Genomic DNA, 22,128 nt, shown 5'->3' on the forward strand with positions numbered 1-22,128 from the left:
TACTCTTATGCATGCATTTGAGCATGAAATATGTTAAGTTACTGCACTGTAAACATATTTAAAATTGCAGTTTCATCATATCTGGTTAAGTGTTTTTGTTGTTGTTAAATATTGTAATACAATATGAACCAGTGTGTGCATAAAGGCTTAATAAGGACACACAGCGATATGATGGACTATGATGCATTTTCGTGGTTAAACTGGTTTATTGTGGTCTTTGGTTACGACCTGCTTCAACAACAGATACAGTCTCTTCCTCTGAGCTCACATTAGTTTCGTTTCCTCGAGGATTGAAGAAGAAACGGCGCCTCCCTCACTGAGTCGCTCTCTAGTTGCTGCCTTCTAAAGTTTCGTTTGTCTCCAAAATGCCAATTCACTTAGTTGAGAAACGAAAGACACATGAGTGTTTGCCTGGAAACGACGTGTTGTTGGGTTGGGCATCATCATCCTTTATAAACAGCGGACGGATTAACATCAGTGTCTTTGACGAGCCGGTGAACAGCAGCACTGATATGACTCTTCACCACAATGACTGAGGTAGGCCCACTGTTTGATTAAACTACTTATTATTAGCATCTGAGCCAATGAACCAAATAATGTCATAATGGAAAATCAAAAATCATTTGATGCTACTTTTATTTGTCTTTTGTTGTTGTTTCTTCATAATGTATTTATGTATTTCTTCATGTAAGTGTAGCGGCTCTGTACTCTCTCTGCGTTGTGTTATTTAGTTGAGACCAGGACATCTGGTTGGCATCCAGCCATTTATTCCGATAACTGATAACATAAAAACAGCTGCATCCCTCATTACCCCACAAGGTCCGAATGCAGCGGCCCCAGGGGTGCTGCGTTCAATACCCGTGGTTATTTAAAGATGGCAAGTGGAATCACTAATTACCTGATTAACTATGTTACATAAGCCTATGTATTTATTCATTTGCACGTTTATTTCTGCATTCATTTATTGGTCCATTTCCTGCTTCAGCGTTAGGCTTCACATAGCAGTGAGGGAGCAGGAAACTTTCATCAAACACTGATGCTGCCATAATACTATTTCCTGCTCAGATTAGAGATTATTTTATACAGTTTATGGGTTAGACCAGTGATTTTCTAAGCGGGGTCTGTAGCACCCTGTCAGGGATCCTTAACAAGTTTACTGATGCAATGTATGAATAATGATGCAAGAATGCAAAGTTTGTCATCACTTGCAATTTTAGTGTTTAAAGAAAATAACTATTATATTCCTATCATATTCAAGTCCCAGCCTAGGCTTATCATTGCTTCTTTTTATGCTTTTTATTATTTAATTTGATTTGTTTGTGATATTAGGCCTATAATGACAGTCTGCATATATTATAAATCTATAATATGAGCTAATTGGGGGGGGGGGGGGGGGGGGGGGGGCATATTTAATTGTTGATTAGACATTTTAAAAGGGAGTGAAACAAAGACAGACATTACAAACTAAACTACAACCAAAAAACCTCGAAAATAAATGTAGGCTATTGCTGTTAATATTTCATTTATTAACAAAAACGTTAAATACCTACTGTCAACCCCCCTCCTTCATTTTGTTCATATTATATATTTTTTTTCTCCTATATTTTAAATTATAGGAATTCAGTTGTTTTTCAGCCCAAAGAGTGCAGTCTTCATTTTTATGTGTGAGTGTGTATGTTTTGAAAAGCACTTCAAATTAAATGTGTAAAAAATAAACTTTTTTATTATTTCATTTTATTTGTTATTTTGTATATAATATATAATAAAATATTCTATTTTTAATTGGATCGCCCCCTGGTGGCGGTCTGCAGTAGCTATTATAAATCTATAATATGAGCTAATTAGGGAGCAAAGCCATATTTAATTGTTGATAAGACATTTTAAAAAGGGGGTTAAACAAATACAGACATTACAAGCTAAACTACAACTAAAACAAACCTGGAAAATAAATGTAGGCTATTGCTGTTAATATTTCAGTTATTAACAAAAACGTTTAATACCTACTGTCAACCCCCCTCCTTCATTTTATTCATATTATATATATATTTATTTTTTATTCTATATTTTACATTATAGGAATTCAGTTGTTTTTTCAGTGTGGTCTTCCTTTTCATATGTGTGAGTGTGTATGTTTTGAAAAGCACTTCAAATTAAATGTGTAAAAAAAAACAATAAATTAAAGCATTGAAAAAGCTCAGGGTTAAAGAATTTGATGTGGATTGTTTCAGTTAAGTTTGAGAAAATGATGCAGTAAAGTTTTGTTCTGATTTAACTATTGCACACCTGCCCCTGTATGCCAGGCTGGAGGGAAAAAAAAGCCACCTTCATGGTCAGGTGATCCATAAAACTAGGCAACACTATGAACACTAGAGCAGTTTCTAACCACAAAAATTGTAGGCGGAAACACTGTAATGGTTAAGGAAACCAGCGGTTGACAGGTTTTTCTACAATGCTGCAGTGTGACTCAGCAAAAGTTATCTGATACTTTGCTTAATATACCTAGATCAATAAAAGTATTGATGTATCACAGACCTTCAGGCTTCTTGCTCTGTGTTTAAATTGTACTAAAATGAACTAACTTATCAGAAAACTTTTTAATTTAGTTGTGTGATAAAAGACTATAAATCATTTTTACAACCTGTGTTCTGGGTCCTAATTATAAATGTCTGAACCACATCCTTAGTTTTGATATGGACAAACAAACATAGAGAGGTCAATAATAATAATTATATATAAAATATAATAGAGTTCCAACAGGTGGAGGCAATACTGCCCTACAAAGTCTAACTGCAGTAACTACACAAAGGGTAAAACTGAGAAAAACTGCTTTAAAGTTTTTACATTTTTTTAACTAGACAGCCAAATGGGTTATAGGTTGATAAGTGATATGACACTTATTTCTACATATATGATGATGTTATTTTTATGCTCAAAAATCATGATGATTTATTTGACCTTTGACTCCGAAAATGTAGTTACTGCACTTTGGTTTTGCATTGCTGTAAAATGATCTAATACTAATGCAAAAACAGAGTGCAGTAACTATAATGTTGTTGTCTTCCTTCAGCTTTTTTTTTTTAGTGAATAAACGTTTTAAAACTGATTTTGTTATAAGCGGTAAATGAAGTTAGTGCGGTTTGGAGTTGAATTTTGTTAGTTTTATATCATTATTTATCTGAATTAAAGCAAAATTGAAATATAAAACTGTGTCACAAGATAAAACAGACATCAAGGAGTTCATTTTTAGTTTTAACTCAATTTTGACCAAAAATGTAGTTACTGCAGTTAGGCTTTTAGGCTTTATTTATAGTATGAATATAAATAAATATATATGCAATTATTATATTACATAGGACAATTTCTTGCTGTACTTTTTTTATTTTTTATTTTACCACTTCTGTAACAATTTAGGCTACTTGTGTATTTTATCCTACTTATGATTATGGTGTTGCTAAAGCAGGGTTAGATTTATTGCAAAAATGAAATTAAAGTAGCAGAGACGGTTAGACAGTTGTATTATCAGAACCATGAACAGTTTTTCAGACATTTTGTCTCTTTTACTATTGTTGTGGAAAATGTTTTATATTAAGGGCTGGGCTGCAGGGGGATTTTTTGCTGCAATACCTCCAGTGGCCACTGGGAAATCATCAACTTTATTACAGACCCAAGGTCCAAAGGTCAAAATTGTCTGAAAGTGTTTTAAAAAAAATATATACATATGCATATATATCCATGTTTAGAACCCCGGATGTATAATAAGAACCGATGACTCCCTGTATCTGTGTCATGTGGGTTTTGGTACTTTTTATTTTCAAGAGATAAACCACAATTACATTTGTCATACATAAAGCATAGAAAGTAGGATTTAACAAGCCAGATGAGTTGAGAGTCCACGTGCCTCAAGTTTTTTTAATTTGAACTAAAGTTTGATTAAATGCTCATCCTTTAACATGCAAGTCTTAGTAGCTTTTTTGTTCTTCAAATTTATGAGTAAAGTGCTATATTGCTTGAGTTCAATAAAAAGTTTGAACATTTTGATTGTGGATGTGGAATTTACCAACAATTATCACAAGTTGAATAATATAAGTGGTGATGCTATTCATTCCATAAAACACAAAATATAATATGACTTCAATTACATTAATCTGTACAGTATCTGTAAACATTGGAAGAACAAATGAAATATAGTTTCTTTATCTGAATTACAAATAGCACATTTGGAGCTGATATTTAGCATAAATCTTTCCAACAGTTTTTTAGCAGGGTGTTTTGATGTAAACTCTTCTTCTTTCATTTTATTGTAATACAATATTTATTTGAAATACAAGATTTTTCCGTTGTGGTCACCTATGATAGAAGAGGTGTTGATCAAAAATGCAGATAAGACTTCAGCACACTGTTTAACTTGCAAGACATACTGTATATATTTTGCAACGTGTTGGTGCTAAGCAATTTTAGTGTTTAAACAAAATAACTATTATAGGCTATCATATTCAAGTCCCAGGCTAGGCCTATCATTGCTTCTTTTTATGCTTTTTATTATTTCATTTATTTGTTTGGTATATCAGGCCTAAAATGGCATTCTGCAGTATATATTATAAATCTACAATATGAGCCAATTAAGTGATAAGACATTTCATAAAAAGGGGGTTAAACAAATACAGACATTACAAACTAAACTACAACTAAAACAAAAATGAATTTAGGCTAATACTGTTAATATTTCAGGTATTAACAAAAACTTTAAATACCTACAGTCAACCTCCTTCATATATATATATATATATATATATAGAGAGAGAGAGAGAGAGAGAGAGAGAGAGGGAGAGAGAGAGAGTGCAGTCTTCCCTTATATATTTGTGAGTGTGTATGTTCTGAAATGCACTTCAAATTGATATTCTATATTTTAAATTATAGGAATTCAGGGTTTTTTTTTAACCCAAAGAGTGCAGCTTTGGTGACGTTTTGGTGCTAAACAATCAAATGTCTTTTGTAAAATGAGAAGGCATCTTAAATAGGGAGTTGTTATGAGCCCACATAAATCAAAAACATCAGTTAGTATGAACTGACACCCAACAAGCTCATAAAACATAGCCCAAAGTATTTATATGCTGAGTGCTAATGAGTGAGGCCAAAACACCTGGATCGGCCCCTGGTGGCAGGCTGGATTATAGGTTATACATCAAAAATCTGACCTAATTGTGGAACAAAGACATATTTAATTGTTGATTAAAAAAATCAAAAATGAAGTAAAACAAACCTGGACAATACATTTAGGCTATTAGTGTTAATATTTCAGCTATTAACAAAAACTTAAAACACAGTAAACCCCCCTCCTTCACTACACTTGGTACGTTCTACTTCCTGTATTTAAAGGCTCAGCAGCAGGGGGCGCGATTTGTCCTCCAGCCTGCCAAGATGTCCGCTCAGCAGCGACACCTTCATGACTGGTAACTCAAAAAACTAACGTGAGACTGTTAAGAAATGGATTAAATAATGACTAATGAACCGCCAACAAAACTGAAAAAAAAACAACTATTTAATGGGCTGCATATGTAATGTCCACGAGGTCTTAGCTAAACAAAACTCAAAGGAAAAAAATAACTAAGTGTAAACTGTAGAAAACTAAAGTGTGTGCAGGAGGGTTACCACATTTAAATCAACTATGTGGCAGCAGGTGCAGGTCTCTTTTAATATCACATGAGGATGAAAAGAGACGTTTGTTCTTTAATGCACTGTATTCTGACTCTCTTTCAGCATCCACGTCAGGAAGGATGAGTTCAAAGACAAAGAAAAAAAATCGGTGAGTTGAGATTAATTACTTTTTTTTATCACACAATGGGGAAATTCAACCTCTGCATTTACCCATCCTTATTTACACACAAGTGAACACACCACTCAATTCAATACTTACAATACAAATTTTCTTTTTGGACAACTTTTCAGGCTCAATAATCTTGCTTTAACCCCTGTTATTTGCATGACTGATCATGCATAAAACAATACATGACAATTTCATAACCAGTTAGAAGGCCCTATACAGGAGATTTTAAGTTTCACTTGAAGCAACTACCTGTTTAAATTCCATACATTATTTAATCTATTTGTACCACTTTCCACTGAATGCTATGAGATTTAAAATTCATATCCATACCTGTCCTGTTTTTTAAGCTAACAAAAGTTAGTGCTGAGAGCATCATTCTTTGTGTACAAGAGGATAAAGTCAAATAAAATATACATGTGAACATAATGAATTAGTTTAAATGGCCAACAAGGACGCAACGTTCATAACTTAATTTCAAGTACAGCACTTAACCTCTATGACCAAAAATAATATTCATACATAGGTGTGGGCTGGAGCTCTTATAGCACAACTATTTGAGAAGGACACACCCTGTGTTGATATAACCAGAATTTAATCCTTCTCCTTTTTTTTTTTTTTTTTCAGAAAGTCCTTCGGGGCAACAGCACCGCCCTTCATTGACTACCTGAAAGATATTCTACGTCGATATCCAGATGGTGGACAAATTTTGAAGGTTGGTTCAATACTGGTTATGATAATTATGTTATAAAACATTTCATATTTTGTAACTCATACGTAGCATTCTTTATATCAGTGGATCTCCCCGCCCTGCAGCTTTCAATCTGTTAAGCTCTGTGTACTGTTTTATTTTTCCCCACAGGAGCTGATTCAAAATGCAGATGATGCTCAAGCCACAAAAGTGGTTTTCATCCATGATGAGAGAAGCTATGGGACTGAGAGCCTTTGGACTGATGAACTGGGACAATACCAAGGTATGCAGGGTGTTCAGACAATAGCCATGCTCTGAGGTGGTTATCAACACTACTTGTGATGTATTTTTCCAAAATACAAATGTATAATATAATATACAGTACGGTGAAAAAAATCTTAGGCAGGTGTGAAAAAATGCCTAGAAGAATTGATGCTGGTTTGAAGGCAAAGGGTGGTCATACCAAATATTGATTTGATTAAGGTTTTTCTTCTGTTCACTCACTTTGCACTTAGTTAATTGATAAAAATAAACTATTAACATTTCTATTTTTGAAATAATTTTTATTTTAGTTTTTTCGCACCTGCCTCAAACATTTTTAAAGTTTGTATGTTCTGCTTGTTTCATGTGGGCTCCTCCCATAGTCAAGTGTGGTTGGCTAGATTGTAAGAGTAGAAGTGTATTTTTTTTTTTTAAAAAGTCATGAGCACCTTCTGAAGTATTTTTCGTCTGTTTTTTCGCAAAGGTCCTGCTCTCTACGCCTACAACAACGCAGCGTTCACTCAAGAAGACTGGGAAGGAATTCAGACGGCAGGGAGGAGTGTCAAACGCAATGATCCAAACAAAGTTGGGAGGTTTGGAATCGGCTTCAACTCTGTTTATCACATAACAGGTAAAACTACATAAAGATAAACCCATAAACCTAAGAGTCTCAGTTTAAGTTTTTGTTTTACGTGTATAGTGAGTTAATGGGACCATTTCTGTTTTACTCTATTCACAGATTTACCAAGTATATTCAGTTCAAAGCACCTCGGGTTTCTGGACCCCCAAGAAAAAATATTTGGGGTCAGAGAGGGAGGTTTTCAGTGGTCTTTGGATGATGCAGACGATCAAGAAGATCTCATGACTATACATGATCAATTCCAACCTTTTCATGATATAGTTTCACTTCTAAGTGGACAAGAATGGTCAAAAGTCATCAAGGAGAATCAACAATTCGATGGGACAGTTTTCAGGTTCCCCTTGCGCAAAGAGGCATCAGATATCTCAGATAATCTATATGACTCCAACAAGGTGGTTGAGCTTTTTGACAGCTTCATTGCAGATGCTGACTTAAGCCTTCTGTTCCTGAAAAATGTGATCTCCGTGTCCTTGATACATATCGACATACATGGCACTGTAAACAGCAGACTTGAAGTGAAATCCTCCGTCCCATCAAATGTTGTTCTGGAGTCCGAAGACGAGTCAATCACTGAGAGTTCAACAAGGTTCAAAGTGATAAGCCTCAACTCAGAAGACCACAAAGAAACAACGTGGCTTTTGACAACATGTACCATGAAAGAAGGCAATGTAGATGAGCTTGATTCACTTGCAAAAAAGTTGAGTTTTTTCCCTCAAGTTGACTTGGCATTCCCTTGTGGGGAGAAGAGAGACAGTAGAGAGAGTAGACTGAGCTGCTTCCTCCCACTCCCAAACAATGAATCCAACAAGACAGGACTCCCAGTTTATGTCAATGCGTGCTTTGGCCTCACAGACAACAGAAGACACATCAAGTGGCAAGAGGAGGACCAGAAACATGACGAACATGCTGTGTGGAACGAGTTGCTGATGAAGGAAGTGCTTCCACAAGCATACCTCATGATCATTCAAGATGCTATCAAGCTTGCTCAAGCATCTGTTCTGCCTGTCTCCTACGTGTACAATCTGTGGCCAGATATCAGCCAGATAAAGCACCGAGAAAAATGGTATGCCGTTGCTCTGGATGTTCTTGATCACTTATTCAAACAGAATGTGGCTGTCCTCTCCCTTGCCAAAAATGAGAGACAGTTCATCACTCCATCAGAAGCTGTGTTCCCCTGTAATGGTCCAACAAGCTCTGACATTTTGGCTGCCATTGAAAGGACTTTGGTCTCCTGTGGAGAAAATCTTGTCACTTTATCAGGCAGTGTCGCAAAAGCTATAAATGAGGCTTATCCACAGCCCAGCACCCTTAAGCACGTCACCCCAACATTCCTAAGGGACATTCTTCGCAGGATGAACATGCACACCATCTCTAAAGATGACAAACTCTGGCTTTTGGAGTATGTTTTGAGTGATGGAAAATACAGAGAACTCAAGGGCCTTCAACTGCTTCCACTCAATGACGGCTCTTTCAGATCTTTCACAGACCGAGAGGAGGACACTGCTTTAATCGACAGCAATGAATTTCCAAGGTGGGTTTTAAGATTTTTGTCTTTATTCTCTTTTACAGTCTATATGAAATATATTGCTTCAGTATATTATTTGACAATTACTATCATTTTTATTTCTGCTTTGATTGAAAAGTCTGTATCCGTTAACTCACTGTACACTAAGATTATATGCAAACAAACGTATTCTTTGTGCAGAGTCTTGCTACCATGCTGCAAACACCTCTTCATCCCAGATGATCTCAGTCGAACCTGCAGTACCCACCTGAAAGAACTGGCAAGAGAAAGTAGGAAAATAATCTTAAAGAAAAGTGATTTAAAGGTTGTTTTGCATTTCTGACACGCCATAAATATTTATGTATATTTAAAACAAAATCTGTTTTTCAGATTCATTCAAGGTCATCAACATTGACGCAAACCAGGTGGCTGAATATACAAAGAAGTATCTGCCACAGGACTGGAAGCAGACGAGGACAGGGCTTGTTACCTGGAACATCAGCAGCAGTCAACATCCACCTTTAGGCTGGCTCCAAGAATTCTGGAAATTTCTCAACACTCACTTCAAAGAGTTAAGTAATTTCAGTAGAATGCCATTAATACCAGTCAGTCCCCTGTCCGCCAGTCAGCATGTATCACTAGCAAGACTAGAGCAGAAAACAACCCTCATTTTTCAGAAAAGCAAGCAAATGAACTTGCCAACACAAATAGCTCAGTTGGTGAACAAAGTTGGTGGCACAGTGGTGACAGGAAACGAGTGGCTTAAACATGAAGATCTTGACTCTTATGTGCTGTGCCCATCTCCCAGGAGTGTCATGAAAGTTTTGGTGAATTTAGATTCTCAGGATGTCATCAGAGAACTCAAAACTGCCTCTCACAAAGCACGAGAAGAACTGAAAGATTATCTTTCTCGCCTGGATTCTCTTTCAGTCACTGAGAAAGATTTACTCTCAAAGTTGCCTCTGTTTCAAACCATGAAAGGATCAAGTGTTGCAGTTCAATCAAAACAGGCTGTGCTTCTAATTTCTGGTCTAAAAGTACCAACAGACTTCCCCATGCCCGATTCGGTTGTGCAGTGTGCAAATGAGGCTGATCGCAGACTGTTACAGCTGCTCAAAGTTAATATCATGGATACTGCACAAGCAGCCAATCTCCTCATTGACTGTATTGAGAAGGGAGCATGCAGAAAAGAAGACACTGGGAAAATCATGACTTGGATTTTACAGAATGGCGAGATCCTTCTCTCTCAAAATCAGACATTGAGGCGCAGATGCAAGGACTTGAGCTTCATTGAAATGAATGGAAAGCTGAAAAAAGCCTCAGACTTTTTTGACCCAAGAATTGCAACCTTTAAAGTAATTTTTGAGTCAGATTTCTTTCCCCCACCATTGTACACTCACACGTCACAAATGCTTCAAAGCCTAACAGAGCTTGGATTGCTCAATAAAGAAGTAGACGTGTCACCTGAGCACTTGTTGCATGCCGCAACACTGATTGACAGTAAACATGTCAGCTCTCAAGCTGAGGCTCTCAAAAGAGCTAAGGTGCTCTTGAAGATGTTGGATACTAATGATCTGCTCTCGAAGTTCTCTCATGAGCAGCTTCATCGCCTCAAAATGCTAAGATGGGTCCCATGTGCTAAACCTGGCAGTAAACACTGCAACGACAAATCTCAGACAAGTTGTTTCTTCTGTCCAGATGAAATAAGACATTCTATGTACGAGGACATTGTTGGGCATGCAATGCCTCTGGTGGGAAGTTTCAGTAACAGAGTTAGCAGCCAACTTGGTCTTCAACGCCTACCCCCACCTGAAAAAGTTACAGAGAATTTGACAGTGTTGAAATCAAAAGCACAGAAAATGTTTGACCCTGACACAAATGTGGATTTCAAGAGAAAGTTGCACAGCATTTACAAACACATGCAAGACCACATCTCAGAATTTTCAACAATGATGAAAAAGGACAAATCCTGGCTGTGGAGCCACAACCACTTTGTATCGCCACAGGATCTGGTCCTAGACTACCCATGTAATCTTGATCTGAGTGCCTACATTGGGAAGGTCCCAAAGGAATTTCTGGCATACAACAAGTTGCTCCAGGAGTTTGGCCTAAGAACATTGCTTTCAGATGAAGAAGTTATTGGTATTCTTCATTCCATCAAGCAAACCATTGAAGGAAGACAACTGCCATTTGCAACATCCTCTGAGGTAAAAGTGTCAATTGAAATTCTGAACTGGCTGTGGAAAGAGAAGAAGACGGTTCAGGATGACATCCCAGTGCCAGTCCTCATAGAGGGTGACCAACATACCCTTAAACCACTGTCAACGGCAGTCTTCTGCGATGTGAGCAAGAATGGGTTGAAAGAGCTGAAGCACAACCAGGAAGAAATTCATGTTGTACATGAGGAAATCCCAAGAGCAGCTGCTGAATGGTTTAATATCCAATTTCTCAGCACCCACATTCTCCATCCGGAGTTTGTGGGAATTGAACAGTGTGGACAATCTGAACCGATAACAACAAGGATTAAAAACATTCTTAAAGAGTATGATGAAGAAAGTGACATCTTCAAGGAGCTCATTCAAAATGCAGAGGATGCTGGGGCAGAAGCCTGTAAATTCTTGGTAGATTTCAGAGTGCACAAAGACGCCCCTGATAGTCTCATTGACCCTGACATGACCCTTTGCCAAGGACCTTGCCTGTGGGCATTTAATAATGAGCAGTTCACACCTGAGGATTGGAAAAATATTGTCAGAGTTGGAGCTGCCTCAAAGGAAAACAAGGTGGAAAAAATAGGAAAGTTTGGACTTGGATTCAACACTGTGTACCATGTGACAGATGTTCCTTCCATCCTCAGTGGCAACAGTCTTCTCATACTTGATCCAAATGTAACTCACCTCAAGAAGCACATCAAACATAAAACAAATCCTGGAATCAAGCTGGATCTCGCTCAGCAGGGACTTTTTCGTTGGTTTCCTGGTCAGTTTGGACCATACGAACGCATTTTTGATTGTAATTTAAGCAGACAAAGTCCTCCTGAACCTTATCCAGGCACTTTGATCAAACTGCCTTTCCGAACTGAAGAAGAGGCTGTTGAGTCAGAAATAAGTTCAAAGGTGTATCACAAACACAATATCATCTCTTTTCAACAGCACTTCACCAACAATTCACAAACTCACCTGCTGTTTTTGAAAAACATCAACACATTGTCTCTACAAAGTATCTCAAACGAAGCATCAACTCCACCAAGAGATGACCAAATAGAAACTGTCTTCACTGTCTCCAAAACCACAGTGAATACAAACAGGATTCCTGATGAAACCGTGTCAAAGCAGCACCAAGCTGAGAAATCATTGATGAAACTTGATAAAAAGTGCAAAGAGGTAATTGATTCCTGCACAGTCAACATTGTCCAAATAACAAGTCAGCAATCGGGTGTAACTGAAGTCCAGTCCTGGCTCCTGTACAACTGCTTTGGGACACATCAGTCTTTGCAAATGGCCCTTCAAGAAAACAAGCAAGCCAAGTTCTCTTTGCCCGTTGGGGGGATTGCTGTGCCTTTGCAAAAACATCCAGATACTGGAAAGCTGGCCTCATTACAAACAGATCTTGTTGGACAGGCATTTTGCTTCCTTCCTCTTTCCATTCACACAGGTCTTCCAGTCAATGTAAATGGAACATTTGCTGTGACGAGCAACCGAAAAGGTCTGTGGGAGAGTGGGGTCAAACATGACTGGAACAAAGCCCTTCTACAGGATCCTGTAGTGAAGGCATACATCACTGCACTTTTGGCACTTAAGGAAATGTCTGAAAACAAGCAACTGGAAAAATACTGTTATCACACTGTTTGGCCTGATCGAGAGAAAGTGAGTGAAATCTTCAAGCCTTTGGTTGATGCATTGTACTCCATCATTGCTCACCAGTCCACTGGCCCAAAGCTCTTCAGTGATGGAGAACATTGGTGCTCAATGAACAATGCCATATTTCTACACGAGAGCATTGAGGAGGATAAAGACATCTTCATGCTTGCCGTGCAGGTGTGCAAGAAACACATAAAAGCACCCAACCATGTTATTCCTCTTCCACTGTGGTTGAGAAATAGCTTCAAACAGTCGGGCCTTGAAACGGTTTTACTGAACAGAACATGGAACTGGGACAAGTTTTACCAAGAAGCAGTGTTTAACAACCTTGGTACCATGGACCCTGAGAGCAGAGATACTCTCGTGCTGCATGCTATTGACCTTAACATCAAAGAAATTAACAGTTTACTGGTCCGCTATCCTTGCATCCCCACAAAAAGCGGAGAGCTCCAGTATATCAGGAAACTTGTGAATCCGACAGGGAAAGTGGCCCGTCTTTTTGAATCAGAGAAAGGACGCTTGCTTGGCGGCACCAAAAATGACTTTTGCGCCCCCAAAAGGATTCATCGCTTGTTGGAACTTGGAATGGCAAATGATCATCTCTCACTGGAAGACATCACAGAGAAGGCAAGCACAATCCCCAAAACCTGGACCACTGACAAAGAGAAAGCATATGGGCATTTGAATTGCCTTCTTGAACTTTTGAAGGATCATATGAATGACAAAGACTCTCTCCACTGGGAAACACTGAGGATGACTGAACTTCTCCCAGCATTTTCCCCTGGTGATACAAAGATGGAAAGGAATGTCATACTTAGAAGGCCCACAGATGTATTTAGTGAAAAATGCTCCCCACTCGTTAACATGACACAACATGTTCTGGATCATACCAATCTGGAAATACATAAAACCGATCCAGTACTGCAAATTCTGGGAGTCCATGACAGTCCAGGGCCTGAGAAAGTGATTCAGCAACTTAAAGAAGCATGTGAGAAATCTCAATCCATTGACAGATCCATGCTCACCAAAATAGCATTGGAATGCTATAGATTTCTGGATCATTGGCTCATTGATGGTGGGGACTCCACATTCATTGCACGAACAGCAAATTCATTTCCCTTCATTCTTGTCGGCAGTACATTTGCAAATGTGAGTCGTGTAGCTGAAAATGAGCAATTTGAAGCAAAACCTTATCTCTATTTACTTCCATCGCTCTTCAGTGGTTTCAGGACGCTTTGGGAATGTGTAGGTGTTGAAAAAGGTTTTACAACCAGTCAGTTTCTAACTGTTCTCAAGGAGATGCACTCTCAACATAGTAACAAGACCCTACCAAAGAAGGACCTGTCAATTTGCCTCACAATTTTAAGAGCCATACATGAAGATAAAGGGAAAACAATTGACTGTAAGATACCAAACAAAGATGGTGTCTTACAACCTGCAAGCGAGATGTTTTACAATGACAGCCCATGGATGCCAGTTGCTCCAGGTGTCACATTATGTCACGAGAATATCTCGCGTGTTATGGCTAAGCACTTTGGAATCAAAACCACCAGGCATCATACCCTGCAAAACTATGAGATTGAGAACATTTCACCATTTGCTTTTGAGTTTGAACAGCATGAAGACCTGACTGTTCGAATCAAAAACATAATTTCAGCCTATCCAGCAAAGAAGGATATCCTTAAAGAGCTTATCCAAAATGCTGACGATGCAGAGGCAACAGAAATTCACTTTGTTTGGGACAGACGACGGCATGGCACAGAAAAAACATTTGGGAAGAAATGGAACCAATTGCAGGGTCCAGCACTGTGTGTGTTTAACAACAAAGTGTTTTCTGATGCTGACCTGGCTGGAATTCAACAGTTAGGAGAAGGAGGAAAGCACAACTCTACAGGGAAGACAGGGAAGTATGGAGTAGGATTCAACTCTGTTTACCATCTGACTGACTGCCCCTCCATCCTCACTGGAGATGAGCTACTCTGCATTTCTGATCCTAATCGAAAATACATTGAAAGTCATTCAGACAAACCACCAGCTGGCACTGGCTATAGACTACCTGACACTTTCAAGAACATGTACATGGACGTCTACAAATCCTTTCTTCCAGACGAATTTCATCTTAAAGACGGGACCATGTTCAGATTACCTCTGAGGATGGGTACCATGGCAAACAACTCTAAAATATCACAGCAGGGCGTCACTGACCATGACATGGAAGAACTATGCTCTGAACTTTCAAAAGATCCCGAAGGACTAATTCTGTTCCTGAAAAACATCTGCAAAATAAAAGTCCACGAAATCAATGAGCATTCAGGACAACTCAAAACCATCTTCGTGGTTGAAAGAAGCCTGCCGCAGAAATGCAGCGAAACAAAAGATGCTTTTGTCAAACTTCAACAAATTGCGCTGCAATCGGACACACCAGTAACACCTAAGGAGGTCATCTATGTTACCTTGATTTCAACCTCAGATAAAAGACAAACTACATGGATCATTGCAGAGCAGTTTGGCTCTTCCAAAAACAATGGTGATGATGAACTAACACCATTGGAGAAACTTCCCCAAGCAGCAATAGCAGCACAGGTGAGCTCAAAAATCAAGAAGAGTTCAGATGTGGCTCCACCCAGCCCCATAGATTTTAAGGGAGAAGCTTTTTGTTCCCTCCCTTTGCCAGGGAAAACTGGACTGCCAGTGCATGTCAATGCAAATTTTGAGGTAGATTCTGCCAGGAGAAATCTTTGGAAAGAAGATGGACAGGGTCTAAAATCTAACTGGAATGAATATTTGAAACAAAATGTCATTGCTCCACTGTATGCAGATCTCCTTCATTACATCAGCTGTAGCACTGCAGAAAAGAAAGTTGATCCTGCACATATTGAGTCACACTACTTGTGTTTTTGGCCAACTGTGTCTAAATATGTTGGCCAGGATTGGCATGAAATGATACATGAGGTATACAGATCAATCAAAGAAAGAGGCCTGAATGTGATTCCATTTCTGAGGAGTTCAACACAAACAATTGGAGGCCATGAATTTAGGACGCACTCTTTGAACTGGTGTGATGTCAAAGAAACTGAAACAACTCAGGCAGCTTACCTGCTACACTGGATAAGTGATGAGATTAATCCCATTTTGGAGGATCTTGGAATGAAATTGGTTCCTCCTTCCATGCTAAAAGTTTGGAAAAGTTTCAAATCCGCTGGCATTGAACTGAACGACGTGAATCCTTCAACTGTGCGGACTTTCCTAAGAGAGAAAAGACTCAATGACTCAACCCAAACAGATGAGGGTTTACCCCTGCCCATAAGTGCCACTCTGATCAAAGATGCAACAAGATGTTCAACACTCTTGAGTTTCTGCTTAAGAGATTTCGACTTGAAAAAGACCAACTCCAGTTCACTCAATGGGCTTCCACTTCTTCTCACAAGAGATAACGTTTTGAGAGTGTTTAACTCCAAATCTCCCAAGTTGATATCAAGATATGACCGTCTGTTCTCTGGCTACGAGGACCAGTTTGCAGACCATAAGACCAACAGAGAACACATTAAAGTTCTAGAAACTTTAAACCTTGTCAAAAGCTTGACACTTCCCTGTGCAGCAGAATATCTGAAGCCGTTAATTCAGCAGCGTCTTCAGAATTGTGAAGTTGATCCACACAGTGGTCTTCATGTCCCAAACGAGAACATGATGAACTGGCTGAAATCCCTTTGGGCGTTCTTAACAAGTCAAATTAAACCTGCAACATCTGGTGGTGATGAACAAAGTCCGGCATTAAGTGATGTGAGGCAGCTCTTCAATGAATGCTGCATCTTACCTGTTGTGTGTCCAAGGTTGAACAACAAACACTTCCTGCAAGCGATGAAAGACATGCCAAGTGTGATTCAGTTTGCCACAGACCGAGATATATCAAGCATCCTCTTTAAACTTGGTTTTTTGAAGCTAAACAATGGGTTCTTCTCAGAGATACATGTAGGCCGGCAGGATCATTCACTTCTACACTCAGAACTTATGAATGTGAATGATCAAAGTTGTGTGTTGGACCAGGTCTACAACATTAACCGCTCAGAGTTTTCCCAGCTTTCCATTGATGAGATGAAAGAGCTTCAGTTTTTCCTGCAGTCTGGAATATCAAAGTCCAAAGACAAACAAGCATACCAGAGAAAGCTCAAATCCTTGCCATTATTTGAAACAGTACATGGTAACCGAGTGAGGATTGATGGGCTTGGAGAAGTATTTATCCTACACAGCATCTATTCAAAGAGATTTCCAGACTTGTTCAATCTGCCCAACAGTAACAGCATTTTTCTCAAAAACAATCCAGAGAACTGCAGTCTGTCAGAAACACTGAACATCAAAACCCTGACTGATATGGACTATTTCATGAAGTTCATTCTGCCCATTGTACACACATTCACAGAAATCAAGATGCTTCACTGCCTCAAACTGTTACTGTCACTACCATTCCAATCTTCTGACGAAAAGGACACAATCATCTCCTCAATGAAGACGGTGAAATTGATTCGCAATTCTCAAGGCAGTCTGGAGGCAGCATCGTACTACTTTGATGAAAGTGTGGAGCTATATCGGAAGATGTTGCCCCAAGAGAGATTTGTGCCTCAGAGATTTTGGACTGAGTTGTGTGAAGAAAATCCACACACACTAAGACAACTAAAAGACTTACTCAGGGACCTTGGAATGAAGTCTATTGTGTCAAAAGATGACATAATAACATTTGCACAGCAGTTAGAAACAGAAGCAAAAGAAAATGGCCACCTAAAGGAGTTGAAACAGAAATCATCATTAATTTTCAAAGCAGCCTGGAATATAGTGTGTTACAGCAACAAAGAGGAAAGGTTGCTGGAGAGCATAGCTGACATCAAGTTCATGTTTCCAGTGAAAATTCAAAAAGAACTGTGCAACTATCATCAACCATTTGCTGCTGAGAAAACTGCTGTTAAAATCAGAGGATCTTTGATGGATGGCGATGCTAAGCATCAGGAACTGATTTGGTCATCAATGCCAATTATAGACATACCAGTTCATAAGTCACCAATGTTCCTGAAAATGATGAAAAATGCAGGAGCTCATGAACAACCACCTACACTCTGTGTAACCAGTAACATGAGCAACATCTGTCAGTCGCCCTGTAAAACTGACCAGTTGATCGAAACGCGTGCTAAGGTGTTTCGAAGTGCTTATGCCTACCTTCAAGCAAATGTGTTTCAAGGCCAACAATTGGCTGGTCTTCCTGTTGTGTTGGTTGAAAAAGACAAAGAAATTGTGAGACCTGATGATGCGTCTTTTTCACTCCCCCATCACCGTGAGTTCAGGCCATATTTGTACAGCATTTCCTCAAAGGATGTCATGTTTGAAGACTTCTTCAGGAAAATTGGTGTAAAGGACCGACCTACTGCAGTGCAGTATTGTAATGTTCTTGAAGCAGTCTATGTGGATTCCTGTGAAAAACCGCAACTAAACCCAAACCAACAGATAACTGTGAAACGTGCTGTTGAGCAGTTTTTCAAGTTAATCAAAACTCCAGGAGACCAGACGCTTGTTGATGATGTAAAGACTTTGTATCTTCCTGCAGTAGATGGTAAATTATACCCCTCACACACACTCTACTACAACGACACAGCGTGTGAGACCAAAAGGCTGGAAAAATCGCTGGAGAATAAGTTCCTGTTGCTTGAGAAACTCAGTGAATGTCATTTAGGCAGTGACAGATATGAGCATCATCGGTTACTGCAATTGCTGCCTGAGAAATTTAGGCCTAAAATGCTGACTCAAATCACAGAGGAGAGAGTGGAGGAAGCATACATGCAGTTTTGTGAGCTTGAGCCACACTGTGAGTTTAGTGGATGGTTTGAGAAACATCTGTCTTCAGGAGCATTTACACATGGACTAATTTGTCTTATAAGGGAGCAGTCTCAAGGAAAAATAACACAAGAAGAGGCTACAGACATGTGCAAGAAGACTTTTGGCAGTATTCGTATTGTCTGCTGCGAAAGTCTGAAAACAAAGCTGTTTGTGAATAAACAGCCACTACACAAAACTGCAATTGAAACCAACGTTTTTGTCAAAAGAGAGCAACAAGTTTGCATCTTTTACTTGAAACACAACAACGACATAGCTCCCAAGGTGATTAATCGCATCTGTATGACACTGGCAAAGGAGATTAATGCTCTTTTAGGTATGAGAATGGCATTAGATCACCTCCTTGTCCTCGGACAACTTCTCCTTTGTGACAGCCTGCAAGATGTTCTGACAACTCTGGCTGAGAATGGGATCCATGACAGTGCTGAGACTGCGAGCAACCTCCTCAATCCACCGGCCCCTGGAACAGAAATTCCTGAGGAATGGCATGATTCATTAGACATGAACATCCTCAATAACTTTGAAGAGGGGGAATATGTTGGCTACAGCACTAACAACAAGTATATCTATGCAGTTATTGTTGAAGAACTGCCTAGGCAGGCTGGACTATATTCTCAGAGATACAGGATAGATATCGGAGAAGATGAGCCAGTTGAAGTCAGTTGTCTTGACCTGTATCAGTTTAAACGACAGAAGAAGACAGAACCCGAGGAGAGGACTTGCACATCTGCCGAATCTTCTTGCACGGATCTAGTGCCACTATCAGGAGCTGTGCCACATTCTTCCCAACCATCAAATACAAGTTCCTCATCTTCAAGATCCTCACCAGCCTCTATTGACGAAGCTAAACAGGAAATAGACAAATGTTTAGCAGAGATCTGGACTCTTCCTAAGGAGGAGAAAGATAAAGCCATCAAACGACTGTACCTTAGATGGCATCCTGACAAAAACCCTGACTGCCCACTTCTCGCCACTGAGGCATTCAAATACTTGAAGAATCAAATTGATGAGCTCAGTAAAGGAAAAGGCCATGGCAAAGGCAATAGTGGAGGCTCATCCTACCCAAGTGGAAACTTTAATTTCAGCGACCACTTTCGGCAATGGGATCAGGAAGCCAGGTATCACAGAAATAGTCGAGAGCGATTCTCTAGAGGCTCCTACAACTTTTGGACCCATAATGATGTCCCGAAGCCGGACAAAGAGGAGGCCCTGCGCTGGTGTAGACAAGCTCGCTGTGATCTCAACGCAGCTCAAAAAGACATGAGTGGGGCGAGCACAGAGTGGTGTCTGTTCAAAATCCATCAAGCAGTGGAAAAGTCTCTCATAGCTGCAAAGTATAAAAAGGATGGCCAGCATCCAACAGACTGCTCCATTTCAGCCCTTGCTTCAAAAGTTTCCCTTTACAACCCCCAACTGAGAGTTCTGCCTGAAATTGTGCGGAATCTGAAGACACTGGGAGTGGACGCCAAAAAAACTCAATATCCAAACTGCCATCCATTTCCCCATATTCCCAACGATCGCTTCAAATCAGAGAATGAAATGTTGGCGCTGGACAAGGCATCTGAGCTTCTCAGTAAAGTAGAGGCATATGTGAACTAGGGATTTAAGACTAACAGGGTCAGTTCAAGATGCTTTCACATCTATATTGTGATAATATTACAAATAAACAAAAGTGATTTTTTTTTTGTTTAACAGGATAGAAAAATACTGTGAAAATTCTTCAGAAAGATTGTTTAGTTTCTGAGTAACTGCTGAAAATGTAAACATCAAAGACTTTTGTGAGTTGTAAAAATGTATCACAACTCATCGAAAACCAATGTGCTCGCTGCATTCCTTTGTTATGAAAATACATATTTTTTATTATTTTTTCTCTCCATTGAAAACATTTACAACTAATCACTGAGGATGATTATAATCTCTATCAATTTGTATTGAAAATGAAAAGATGTGCTCTTTTTTTCTATGTAAACATTTATAACTACTCATTGAGGGCCAATTTAATTTCTATCTTATTTTGTTATGAAAAATGTGAATGTATGTTGTTGTTGTTTTTTGCAAGGTAAACATTTACAACTACTCATTGAGAACCAAGATAATCCTTTGCAAAGAAAAAGCCTGTCAACTTTTTTTGTTGTAGTTTATAACTACTCATTGGGAACCAAGATAATCTCATTATTACATTGTTATGAAAATGCAAATATAATCTTTTTGCAGTGTTGTGAACATGTATAACTAATCGAAGACAAGTATAATCTCTGTCTTACTTTGTAACAAAAATGTTAACTTTTTTTTCCTATGTTAATGCTTAAAGCACATCTGAATTGTTATGAAAATACAAATTACATTTTTCTTGCAATGTTGTCAACATTTATGGCTACTCATTGAGGACAGATAATCTCTTTATTACTTTGTTATGAAAATATAAACTTGTTTCTTCTGGTTTCAAAACATCTTTCCAAAGGGTAGCATTTGAAAGTTAGCCAGCTGGCTATCACTGGTATATTTTTACAGAGATGTAGACAACGGTTAATGTGCGTTGCCCTAATAAATGAATAAAATGAAATGTTGTGGCTCTGGTTATAATTTATAACTTCTCACTGAGGATCAATATAACCACTGTAAGACTTTATGTAATGCAAATATAAAGAGGTTTGGGGAATTTTGATGACCATTTTTCTTACAGATTTTCAAAATACAATATATTTAAATTGACTTGGGTTGCAACCCACTTATTGTATGGGAGAGATTTCTGCCATAATTAAAATATTCTATTAAATCTGTAGGCCAAAGGGACAAATTTTCATATACCATCTGTTAAATATGGTATAGCGACTCTTGCCTCTAAACTCTACCTGGTGTCAGACCGTTTCACCTTGTTGCTCAGAGGTGAAAGTTTGACGGACCTTCTCTTAGGAACGGTTGAGAAGGTAGGAATGTACAAGGACCGTTCAAGGGAGGAGTTTTGCGAACAGTCAGTTGCTTAGTGGTCTTGAATAATAAATTACAGTGAATTCTATGTAAAAAAAAAAATATATATATATATACATCATTTTTTTGAATGTAAAATTAACCCATAAGAACCCAGACGCATTTATCCTTTTAGGAAAATTATGGGGGATATACCACAGACCAAGTGGACCACATGAAACACATTTCTAATGTTTTTTTAAAAAAAATACTACCCTTAAATGTCAAAGATTTATGATGTGACATAAACGTTACAATGGTATTTATTTTTATAATATTTCTTATTTTAAAATTTAAAAAAACCGACACATTTTCTGCTTACAGAAACACCAATTTGCCTTTTTGTTTGCATCTCCATAACATTTATCAAAATTGTGACTTTAATTTGTTCCGGAAATATGGTCAGAACAAGTTAAATGCAATACAGGAGACCCTAATAACAGATTATAATTGTTAAATGGGTTTAAACTTAGCCTCGTAACAAAAAATAAGCTTTTTGAAATTCGCTAC

At 38.6% G+C, this 22,128-nt stretch overlaps 1 protein-coding gene across 1 annotated transcript; it reads left to right on the forward strand.

Moving 5' to 3' along the window:
* The first annotated feature begins 420 nt into the window (after positions 1-420).
* LOC131978717 (sacsin-like) lies at positions 421-21,210 on the forward strand. The gene is made up of 8 exons (XM_059342443.1): positions 421-537; positions 5,758-5,803; positions 6,449-6,536; positions 6,684-6,795; positions 7,258-7,404; positions 7,513-8,944; positions 9,119-9,207; positions 9,308-21,210. Exons 2-8 carry the CDS (start codon positions 5,775-5,777, stop codon positions 20,248-20,250), a joined length of 12,840 nt encoding a protein of 4,279 aa, XP_059198426.1. The 5' UTR covers positions 421-537; positions 5,758-5,774; the 3' UTR covers positions 20,251-21,210.
* Positions 21,211-22,128: the final 918 nt, after the last annotated feature.

The sequence above is a fragment of the Centropristis striata genome, chromosome 10 (assembly GCF_030273125.1).
Source record: "Centropristis striata isolate RG_2023a ecotype Rhode Island chromosome 10, C.striata_1.0, whole genome shotgun sequence".
Classification (NCBI taxonomy): Eukaryota; Metazoa; Chordata; class Actinopteri; order Perciformes; family Serranidae; genus Centropristis; species Centropristis striata.